Genomic DNA, 12,579 nt, shown 5'->3' with positions numbered 1-12,579 from the left:
ATCCCAGTGGGACAATTCACTGTGAGGCCGGACTTCATTTAAAGCAGAGCATAAACAGAGCAACTAATAAAGGCTACAACAGGCCCCATTCCCAGAGCCATGTGAGTCTGATCTACCTGTGTCCGTTTAGGGCGGCGTGGTGGAGAGGGGTGTATCCAGTGCTGTCCACACAATTCACATTGGGGCCTCTCCAGATACTGTTAAAGGAGTAGAAAGGACAGTTAGACCTCTATAACACAGGCACAAACAATACATGCACACACACTAAAGCTGAACAATTAATAAGATGATATATATATATATAGAATATGAACTTCTGCAATTTCCAATCTTGCTTAAGAGAGGGGCGTCCAAAATGGACTAATAAACAAGGTATTTTAGTGCTGCTGGTAATCTGAATGAATAATCACAATTAGATTCACACACACACACACACACACACACACACACACACACACACACACACACACACACACACACACACACACACACACACACACACACACACACACACACACACACACACACACACACACACACACACACACACACACACACACACACACACACACAGTGTCCCCCTCTGTAAAGGCTTCAAACTGTGGGTGTGGCTGATTCCATGCTGATTGTTATCTCGTGTCCCAGTCTCTCACAGCAGTTGGCTCTCTGCCCCGTAACACACAAGAACCATGGTTCACATCTCAGCCCAACCCCACCTACACACAGGTGGGGGCGTTCCTTCCTGAACTGTCTAGAGAAACGAGTGAGAGGACAGGAATGAGGAAGCATGGGCCAGTAGCACAGAAACTAGGAAATCAGGAGGGGAAGAAAAAAAACAGTATCACCACTGAGCTAGCTATGTCTAGTTTACATGCAACTCCATAAAACCTAAGCCTGTTCATTCTAGGCTGGATCGTAAAGTAGACCTAGGCTTTTGTTCTGCAGGGCCTAAATAATTCGGTTGTGTATCAGTGACACTACCAAACAGTTATTTAGATAATACAATTAGCTATCAACCATATGGAGCCAAACAATATTGAAGGGAGAGGAGGATATATTAGTGTAAGGTAGGCCCACGCTAGCACTCTCATTCACTTCAGCTGAACTCAGCTGTCAGCTCAGATGGTTTGTTTCTTTTAATTTGCAAAGAGGGACAGGGTGAGGAGGAGAGAGAGAACAACGAGGGAGGGAGTGGGAGGGGAGGAAAGAGGGATGGAGGGAGTAATTAAAGAAGCTAAAGGACGTCTGCCTAAGCCGGAATGCCAGGACTGGGATACAGGGCACTCTGAACGACTCGAACACATCCTAAATAAATCATGTGGCGAGGAAATCCCAGCTCCAGTGAACCAAACATCTCAGACCAGAATCATTTGCCGCACAGAGAGAGTTGAACATGGGGCCTCACACACGATCAAAGAATATGATAGATAACAAACAATAAATCCATAACACTGACACCCTTGTGGGATTGACTATTTTTAGACTTTTCATACATTACGACTTTGGCTTGGATGTAAGCAAGTAACTCCTATAAACGAAGCCCCTGGAGAGGATTCTACCAGGTGAAGAGACAGCAACAATGGCTACTTGCACATCTATTCCACACAGAGAGAGCCTTGAGCAGCCCTAAGAGCTGATCAGACATGCTATAACACTCACAGACACATTATGAATCGATCCAGCGATATAATCAGTGTGGCGAGTGTGCAAGGTGGGGCAGTGGGCAGGTGGAGCAGGGGGAGAAGGATGCTCTCCTCACGGCAGAGTGGTACTGTACAACTTTGCTCCGACGAGCATATACATGTGGCTCGTTTTTGTCGCAGTAATGGCCGTTTCTGCCCCCCTAAAATACATCTCCCATAATAGCTCTCGGAGCAGCCTGCAATTACACAGTCAGAGCCGTCTCATTAAATAAGTGTCTTACAGAGTGCTCTAGCCTGCAGAACAATAGGCCTGACAGAGCACAGACACACAGGGATGCACCACTCTACTAGTCATAGCCTAAGCCATTTATTTCTTGCAGCGGGCCTTCTGGGTCTCATCTTAGCAAGTCAGGCAGCCATAAAGACACGGGACTTCAGAAGCAGGGCGTGCTAAAAGGAAATGCTTGAGTAGGATAATGCGTCGGGAGGAAATACTGGGGACAGATAGATTTGTGTTAGAGGGAGGGAAAAAAATATGTGGGCTAGGATTAAGCCAGCATCATACATATACATCCTATCCATTCCTCCAACAGAACCAGTAGCCTTGTCCATGGCCACTGAACACATCACAAGCAAAAACCGAGACAGAAACAGATCTCTAGTTGCTGTCCTAGATAAAAGAGTTATGCAACAGCTTACAGCAAAAAACCCCATAAACAAATGAACATAAACATGACCAGAGCAGCCACGAGGACCGGAGAATTTAACAAAATCAGGTGTAGGGTTGTAACAATTACCAAAATATTGCAGCACAAGGAGGCATGCAGTGGGATTGGGCACATAACTGACATGACTTCCTTCTTTATGACCTTATGCTGCTCCTGTGTCACGCAAGTGGACGTTGTCTGGGATGATTTTATGGTGTAAAGAAACTGCAATAGTAATATTAGGCTATACTGTCAATATGCAGACCCACACAGACTCCACAAATGACAAGAACCTGAAAAAACAATTACAGTTTTTAACTTTTTTAGTTGGACTATGGAACATGAAAGATTTTTTTTAACTTTCTTTGAACAGTCATATCCTGAGACCGTTTTCCCTTTTACTTGGCCTGCAAAATCAACAATTTTAAAGAAAATCTAGATTATAGGCTAAATTTTATGTTGTCTCTGCAGATTGGTCCAGATTCTCTGCTGTTATGACTATAATTTGTCATAATATATATTGCCAGTCGTTCTAAAATGTTCCTGATTTACCACCCAGAAGCACAAAACATCATGTTACATCAGCCACATGACAAAAGACAACCCGACAGGGGAATAATGGATGCCCCCCACCTCCCCCCACCCCACCCCACCCCACCCCACCCCACCCCACCCCACCCCACAAAACCGAAATATTCCTGCAAACCACACTATTATGTCACTTTCCAGTTTCTATGGTTTTTGACAGTCCTGATTAGGAAAATGGGTTTTAATTAGGCTTGTCAAAATCAATATCATCTCCATGCAGAGAGAGGTGTTTGAGGATATTTGATTACTACATTTTTTTTTGGTAGCCAAAATCATAGTACTTAAATTTGCAATATAGCAGAGTTGCCAGTACTAGTAGCTTTAAGCGTAGCCCAAGTCTCATGTCCTCTGAGCATTTTGGCAGTGTGGCACTCAAGGGCATGAGTCAGAGTGGTGCTCGACAATCCACTTCATCCTCTTACTACGGTTCACAACCAACCTAACTGAGGGACGGAGCTTAGGCCCGTTGCAGGGCAATGGGCAAAATAGAGTTGATTTGGTTGGGGAGGGGGACATTCATGGGAACTGACTGAGGAATTCCTGTTTGAAAGGCTGAGCTAATCCTTAATTTCCCTGAGGGAATATCAGCGAGATGAAGCTGGAGTTTGAAAGAGATTCTGGGGGGCTGTAATTCTGTGTTGTACAAAGCCTGGCCAGTAAGAGAGGAGGAAGGATAATAACATTTCTTCTTTTATGCATTCTCTGCATTAGACTGTTGACGTTAGTCTCATACTGAAGGCATGTTAAAAAATATTTAGGCTCAAGCAGAAACCCAGCCTGTTTTCTTCTGCAGTCCAACTGTCATAACACTCAGTTATTAAATGAACAACAGAAAACATTGTACCTTGAATCAAAAACCAGTTTTCATTATGTATTAAACACCATATTGGAGTTCTGAGTGTAGGTAGTCAGTCCTTTAGATTAAGTCAAATTTACATTGATAAATTGACCCAAATTCACAATTCACTAGTCTCTATCAGACAGATAAGCAGGGGAAAAAGCGGGGATGTATAATGCACGATATGGCTAAAATGATAATCCAGATTATTTTGCTCAATATTATGATCATGATTATTAATCACAATTATTAGTCTCATTGGTTTTAGTAACAAAATTATTTTATATCATATTATTTCTTATATCTTATATCAACATCTTTACTTTCAACTACAGCAGGCATTGGAATTTGTGGGAACTACAACCATGATTATACATGTTTAATTATGGAGCCCTAGAGAAAAGGCAAGGCTAAATTCAGTCGTGGGTTTAAGCAAATGAGAACCCAGGTGAGCGTGAGCCCGGTGTCAAATAAACAGATTTGTTCTCCAGCCTATTAGCCGTGTGACCACACTGCCAGGGATTAGTCTAGCCCAGGGCGCTCTGCCCAGCAGTGACTGGCGCATGTCGGCCACGGTCAGGGAAATTGGGCTTAATTATGCATACTGCTGGCGGGTGCTGAAACCAGACGCCCCGCTGCCAAACAGCAGCCCAGCAGGCCTCTCAGTGCCCAACCTGTGCATCTCTCCCCATCACAGAGACTGGCAGTGCTACAGCTACCTGCCAGGGTCCTGCAGGCCTGCTGGGGATTACAACTCAACCACAGTGACTTAATGAGCTAAGCATAGAGCACACAGCAACACACTGAAATCACTGTTCAGACACCATCTGAGGACTAAAGGACTGCTACTATTACTATATATTAAGGTGGTGGACACTCATCATGAAGGTTGTTACAGATTAGAATATAGGCCAACCCATATTTTTGCTATTATGAATTAGTATTACAAGGTGAGCAGCACAGAGAATCAAATTAGGCCATAGAACAGGCGACAGAAACTGAAACTAGTCGATTCCTGTCATGTCATGTCACAGCTAGTCTATGACTAAGATTTCTTAAAGCTACTTCAGAAGAGATTTGCTTAATCACATGGTTTACACGTCTGACCATTTAAGGCTAGGCCTTGATTTTGAGGAACTCCTGAGAAGCACACATTGCATTATCTTGCCACAATGTTACACACACAGCAAAAAAAAAGAGTGCAAGTAAGATTTTACTGAATTTTGCTTTCACAGGCAGCCACAAGACAGCAAGCTTGAGAATTTATCAAGGCCAGCCTTTACCATTTCATAAACCCTTATAAAAGCAAAACAGTGGTTGCTAATAAACATTTTAACCAGGCAACTGAAACATATTAATCATGCTCTAATGTTGCAGCAAGAAGCTACAGATAAATGGAGGTGAAGGTCTTGATATGAAGACATAGACGGCTCACTGTTCAATTATAGTGCACAGCATTAACATAGGATCTTCCATGGTGGTGCCTATGCGACAGAGCATGATTGAGCCTTCATGGCACATAAACACACCATAGTGAGCATTTCACAGAGCAACTGTGCTGCAGCAGGAGGTGAGAATAAACTGCTTATGCCACATGCTCTTATAGCAGAGCAGTCTAATGGGGCCCAGCACAATCAAAATGATGGGCATGAAAAACACCGGTGCCAGGCCGAGGAATTGGGAGGAATACAGAATAAAAGAAAAAAAGAGATAGGGGGAAAATCAGATGGGGTGAGAAAAGACGAAAAACAAATTCAATCACAGCCTTTCAGCATGTCTGTCCAACAAGCTGCCGTTTCCCACACTGATTTCACAGCAGATGCCGCTGCACACACCCACAAATCTCACCGTCCACACCACCGCCCGCATTTTGTTTGAATTGAAATAGCAAGCTGCTGTTTAGTTTCAACTAAAAATCTTGCCGGATGGATGGGCAGTTATTTTCAGTCATGCTGACAACCCAGTTCTGGAAATAGCACAGAACTTCTGTCTGATCTAGTTTGGGTAGTTGAAGATTTTTTTTTCAACTGATGTTGTGGTGTTCAGGAATTTCCCAAACTTCAGAAAATGTTGCAAAATCTGAAAACACAGCTGAACAAGTCATCAGCAATGGAATTCTTTAGCTTGGCCACAGCAGCTTTCAAGGGTGTTGTTAACTTAAGTGTTTGTAACCCCAAATCTGGCTTTCTCCAAACTCCTATGTAGAACACAGGCACACCTCATTCAGGATATGCTGTATGTGAAGATCTGAAAGGAGGTGGGCTTCACAACCTGGCCTGCTGCCAGCATACTTAGTCATCCTAAGGCTAATCCAGTAGAGTACCTTATGCAGGAAATGCACAGTAAAGATTAACTTTAGCCATTTTGCTTCTCTTGCATTACGTTTCCTTCACACAGTTTGCAGAAATAGCAAAGCCAAAGTGAATTACACATTTTAAAAAAGATCTAAGCTTAATTTGTATCCTGTGCATACACATTGAGGCCAATTCCTCTGCTCTGGCTCAAAATACAACATGTTTGAAGTCTGGGGGTTTGAGTGGGGGCTGGCATGGGCCCAGCAGGTGGGCAAGCAGAGTGCTGAGAGCAGCAGAGTGGGAGAGGGAGGAAGACGCCAGCCACCAGGCCAGACGGCCCAAAATGTCTGGGTCAGAGGGCTGCTGCATCAGCCAGCATGTGTAGGCCTACATGGGTCTGGATTGTGGGCCCGGCGTCTCCGGCCTCAGCACCACACCTCCTATAAATGGGTTCACAAACAGACATGCACCACACAGACAGTGTGCGCCACACAAGAGGACCGGCCTCACCAACCTTATCTGTCCCATTTGTCCTCTGTTATGAAAAGCTTTTCGCTGACTGAGGTGAAACAGAGGTCACACAAACAAACGTACCTAAGGTTCACTAGAGGTGTTTGTCTGCTACTAAGCTGCTCACAGAAAGGCAGCATTTTCTGTTTGTTTTAACACAGTAACTGCAGAGGGATGGACACTATAAATAACTATGTTTTTTTTTTCTCAGAACCCAGTCTTATCTGCAACTAATGTGTTGTAGGTTTCCTGACAAGATTAGTTTCTATTTCAGCCTTCTTCTGGATAGAACAAAATAATTCATTTGGAAAACAATAAACTAAATATTTTGTGAAAAGGTGTGTTTTTCCTTTGGAAACTACAGAGAAACCCCTGACCCACTTGGATGAAATCTATTTTTAGCCAAACACTATGAGCTAAAATAAAGATGGGGCGATACTGCACTGAAGATGTTGTTCGCTCGAGTGGTGGATAGTATGTTTGTCAGTTTCTGCTTTTCCCCCCACACACATATGTGGAATTCATCATGAGTTTAAAGGCACTGCTGGTGAGCTGAGGAGTCCTTGGTCCTTTGCTTTCTCTGACTACACAAACGTGGGTCGTAAACATAACACGGCTTAACGTTCACAGCAGAGCATCCCAAACTCAGATGCTTCAGGAATGCTAACACAGTGGTGTTAGATTTCCCAGCTACCACTGCTCCCTCCTGGGTGGAACAGCTACAGTTTCTGAACTCAGTTCAGAGGTCAAACATTGATGAGATGTGATACTGCCAAGCCTGCTGTTTGCCAAGCTCTTACTTCACCTAGGAATGGTCTGAGGCTCTTGCCAGTGCTGTCAAAGTGGTTGAAACTGCCTTGTTAATGCGAAGTCTACCTGTACACACAGCAGGTATTGAGTCAACTTGCTTCAAACTATTGACAGGTACTAAGAAACTCAACTAACTGAGGGTGACAGCTTCCTGCTCAGAGTCCTGTCATCTGCACCATCACCATCCCCTGAAATATCTAAGTGACTTGAGTGATTACACAGCACGCCTTCGCACTCAGTGGCTCACACATACACACAAATGAACATCAAATTTCCCAAAGTGGACAAACCAGTCATGCTTGAACAAAGGATAAAATAGTTTAGCATAGCCTAATAACAGAGAAGCGACAATGACATTTTGTTTTGCTTTGTTTGCTACTTCGTCCCACATGCAGCACAGTACACAGATATTTTCTATACCACCAGCACTTGACAGTGGCAGGCAGAAGCGTAGCTACATCTGCAGTCCGACTGGATGGGTCTGCTTGGGATGAGCATGGAGTTGTGGATGGAATCGGATGCAGAGATCTGGAATTGTGCCCAAGCCTCCAAAAATGGTTACCAAGTTCATAGAAATGCGATCCTAGCTAGCTAGCAACTATGAATGAAAAAAACATATTTAAGAGAAAATACATTTCAGAAGGCCTTTCAGAATATCTTAAACTGATCTCTATCACCAAATGGTGCAAAACAAAGCTCCTCTTGATTCAAGAGCATTAGAATAAATCGGTAGGGTACTCAAATAGGTGGTCCTATTCTAAACCAATGACAGCTCAATTTTCTTTTTAAAACTAAAAAGTATAGAAAACCCCCAGAACAGTCTTTGGGGACCGATATGAATATGAAAAGCCATCCGTTCTACGCTTTGTCAGTGGGACAAAGGACACGGCTGTGAATCTGGGAGACAAGCCCTCATCTGGCTAAGCTCTCAGAGCGTCCGTCCAGAACTCCACGCATTCCTCTGTTAATTTCCCCTCAGTGGGCAGGCGCTTTCCCTGCCATGGACCCGTCTTACCTCCGGTCTAGCCACAGCAGCTGGCTGTGTTTGGACAACCTGGGCCAGGAAGTGCAAGTGAGGAGCTCTTCCTGTGGACCTCCAGGATCCAAACAAGTCCTTGGGGCCCCAGCAAAAAATATGTAGAAGACAGCAAATATGTGGCCTTACTTCCGCCACAATCTGGACTAAATTCACTGTGAAGCAACAATGTGACGCTCATATAAATGGTAAAAGGAATTAACTTATCAAACCCAATTCTGCGTCAACCAAATTGCTTAGGGTGGTGGAACTACGAAGGTTACACTGTGACCTTACTTCTAGAGGCGGCCCAGCCCAGCTCATTTGGCGTTAATAGAGCACCACAGAACAAATGTTGGGGGCAGCGGTGCTAAACATGCTGGGGTCAGTGTCTGTCCCATGGCAACCAGCATGATGCAGCCTCCTGGGAAAGCAGACATTCCGCACAGCAGAGCTGCACGACTCCTGGTTACAAAAACACCACAAGTCTTGACATGCAGCCCATTCCAGAGCAAGAACGCCAACAATCTAGTGGAAACACACACAACACACCTTCATAGAATAATAATGGCGATCAGATTAGATCACTACTCTTAACAACTGTATAGCCTGTGTTTTGGTTTATATTGTAAACAAGTATTTACTATTGACTATGTTGTGTGCAGTGGGCCTTACACTGTACCCTAGGCCTATTGTCATAACAACATTAGTAATAGGCAACATACACACGCCTAAATGACTGTTTAGGCTACAAACCAACTTACATTGTAGATATGCTTTACACAAGTGTAAGTTTACATACTTGTAATAACCTGCAGTCTATCAGGAGTATAAATCAGATGCATTACATGCTCCCAAATATGAGAACCGACAGGAGCTAAAAGCTGCTAAATGAAACAATCTTTCTGATCAAATCTCCTCTGATATGAGGAAGCTTGTACTTTCTAACCATGTGTGTTGAACAAGTTACAGATCAACACTGGTTAAGAATTTAAAAAAAAAACTCACTGACTCATTGCCTGAGCCACTATGATGATTCACATCAATGCCCTTAAACATATTGGCATTTTGATTACACGTGCTAAATCAAATGTCACACACAATAGCAACAATCCCCCCAGGCTGCTCTGCGGTCAATAATATTGCAACTTGGCATATTCTAAGAGCCTGTCCTGTAAGCTCAGGTGTCCACAGGCAACAGGCTTTTCAAAGTCTATACACCACCAGTTAATTCATTTCCTACAAAGCCTAGCCAATCATTTTCCATGGCCACTGTTGCCAAACATTGATTGCCCAAGTCAGAGCGGATGACACAATGGAGCCCTCAGTCCGCCCACAGATCTGCGAGGGAGAGATGGAGCCAGCCTTGACTGCATGACATCCCTGAATTGGATTTCCGATTAGAAGGGTTTAATGTAATTACCTCGAGCACACTGTGCAGTCTGCACTGAGTAACACAGCCATGCATCACCTAGAGCTTAACAGTAACACTTGTCTCACAGATGAAGGAGGCAGGCACTGGGCTCCCAGAGGAGCATCAGCGTGTTTTGATTGACACACATTCCACCTGTATGTGACAAGCATTACAATAAGGATGCAGAGAATTTGTAGGCCTTTGACACGCAGCACTTAGCCTGGCCATAACTTCTAACCTAACAAATTACCAACTATATTTTATTTCTTCTATATGCAGACCTATTTTAGCCTACGTAGCCTAAAGGAGTAGGCTCTTCTCAACAGCAGGCTGTCCTTTTCTTTCTTGCCAAGTAAGGTCCTAGCGTTAACATGACATAAAGCACAATGGCTGTCTTAACTGTGAGCACATTATTAAAATGCATCACACGAACCCAAAGCGATAACTTTCAGCCCAGGGGAAATGGAACAATCCAGTGGTGGTAAGCCAGGGTGCCAACACTATAATTCAGACAACCTTTGCATGAAAAGATGAAAGGTTATCACTGAGGGAAATGGGAAAAACTCAGGTAACTTACCAGATCATTCCCTATTTTATGTTTCACCCTATATCAGATCGTACATCCGCGCATTTAATATGACAAAGCAAAGTTACTGGGATGGTACATGAGGACAAGGCCCACTCAGCTGCCTCTTCATAAGGGGGTGAGGAATTTGGTACAGTTCTACACCGTTAAAAACACTCACCAAGGAGTTAAGGGGAATTATCAAGGCCTTTATTGTCTACTGATGTCGTCATCTTTGGGAAAATACCGGTTTTAGACTTATTGATCTGACCATCCCCAGGCAGAGATGCACAGATAGCATGTGGGCATGAAGGTGACAGGTCTGTTGACTGTAGTTTGTTTTCTTATCCCCAAATCAGACTTCAGGACTGAAGGAGAATTGAGAAAGAATATTGCACAGTGATGAAAGACATCGGTGACATTGGTAAAAACCTTGACAGAGCAGCTAAACCTTCCTAACCTTGCACGGTGAGTGCTTTATTGATGTGTAAAACCACACCGAGCACCTAACTTCACCAAGGACTTCCCCCCTCTGACAAAACACTATCCTCACATACTGTTTGTGCCATAGTGACAAGGACGGACTCTGCCAGGCTTACAGCTTCCCATGGTGCAGCTGAAGTAGAGTGCAAAAGCGTATAAGACCTAGGGCTTTATTAAATAGATTCCCAAACACCATGGGATGATGCTGCTTAAAAATGAGCGTCATAACCCATATACTGAGTCTGACAACTTGCTTTTCACTCCAGCTTGAGACTGAGACAGTGAGACATGTTCACCAATACAGACCATTATACAGTGAGTGTGATCTGGTCCACATTGTAAGTAAACAATAACAATAAAAAAAGAGGCAACAGTGCTTTTTAACCATTTTTAACCTAACCATGGGCTGGTTTGCTGCAAATTTCTACATTTATTTGTTGCATTGATTAGCTGCATGGCTACCTCTCAGGCGGTTTATGTACATTACAGTACAACTGGCAGAGGTAGAGAGGTGGGAGCTAACAAAGAAGCGTGCCATTGCTTGTGCGTTGCACTGGTTAGGCTGTATTTAGCGAGGCAAAGAAAATACTCAATAGTCAATTGTATGGCTGCAAACATAGGCTGGCAAAGTCATGTCTAAACGATTAAATAACCAGAATCATGAGCTATAACAGCAAACGATGAGACGAAATTAGATACGGCCAAGGCAGTGCTGGCTGGCCCGGGTTTGTCCCCCATTCAACCCGCCTCTTCTCCCCTACCTGAGCAGACTGGAGAGCGGGTGAGAGGAGGCGCCGTGGCCGCCGCTGTTGCCACTTCCACCGATCCCAGATGATCCGCTGCCGGTCCCAGCAGACTGTCGTTTCCCGGATAAAAGCTTCTCCACGGCGGCCAGATTTCCCGTGCGCGCCGCCTCAAGGAGTTCCTGCTCCTTCCCCATCACGGATCCCAAAAAAGAGGGGAATCGCAGGAGCGGGGAAGAGGAAAGGGGGGTTTGGACACGGGAGCGAAATTCCTTCGCGATCCCCTTCTTCCAGTCTTGAGGCGTATTCCCCGCTCGCGGTGTGGCAAGGAAACAAAAGGTCCCTTCGCCGCTGGATCCGTCCGTCCAGCAGCTGCGCTATTCTCCAGGATTTCCCGATCCACGGTGCTGGCGCTCAAGGGGAAAAGTTTCGTTCAGCGGCACCACCAGGCAAACTTCCTTTGACCAGTCCTCCGAGCCTCGTCCGTCACTTCCTCGAAACTACCCTTTCTGCATTTCCAATCCGAAGCCCTACACACAAACGCAACCCCTAGCACCCACGCCCTAGCTGCTTGCGAGAAGACGTGGATGGGCATAAGCAAGATGGTGCCCAGTCCATCCTCTATATAAGACAGGGCAGAGGGAAGGGAGAGGTAGACTTTATATCTATCCGAAGCTTTCAGATTTTGAGCTACAGTCACATCTAGTGTCCAGAGCTACTTTCTGAACCAAAGCTTAAAATTTAGCGGCAGTGGCCACTCCTGTATATTGTTATCAATACAGAACAATAAAGACTTATATTCACTCCACAGAATTACAGACAGAATTAGAGTCAACTCTGCACCATGACCAATGGCATTTAACGTGAATAAAATTAAAACATGGCAATTTTACAGTGTAAAATTCCCTCGGTTAGTGTGGACAGGCATTTCTCATAACATCTCATCAAATGACAATTCCATTATGTTAT

The 12,579-nt window shown here is 44.3% G+C and overlaps 1 protein-coding gene across 1 annotated transcript in view; it reads right to left on the bottom strand.

The window, feature by feature from the left end:
- Window positions 1-12,161, bottom strand: part of LOC139664603 (ankyrin repeat and SAM domain-containing protein 1A-like) — a 64,798-nt gene extending 52,637 nt beyond the window's left edge. Inside the window, exons 1-2 of the mRNA XM_071543495.1 lie at window positions 11,629-12,161; window positions 117-197 (exon numbers count right to left, since the gene is read on the bottom strand). Of these exons, the coding sequence (XP_071399596.1) occupies window positions 117-197; window positions 11,629-11,807 (260 nt within the window). The 5' untranslated portion in view covers window positions 11,808-12,161. The remainder of the gene's footprint in view (window positions 1-116; window positions 198-11,628) is intronic.
- Between the last annotated feature and the right edge of the window lie 418 nt (window positions 12,162-12,579).

This window comes from Centroberyx affinis, unplaced genomic scaffold (genome assembly GCF_046629955.1).
Source record: "Centroberyx affinis isolate AG114_WGS23_722 - 3 ecotype Tasmania unplaced genomic scaffold, CSIRO-AGI_Caff_v1 ptg004325l_1, whole genome shotgun sequence".
Taxonomy (NCBI): domain Eukaryota; kingdom Metazoa; phylum Chordata; class Actinopteri; order Beryciformes; family Berycidae; genus Centroberyx; species Centroberyx affinis.
This window is presented reverse-complemented; position numbering and strand designations above follow the sequence as displayed.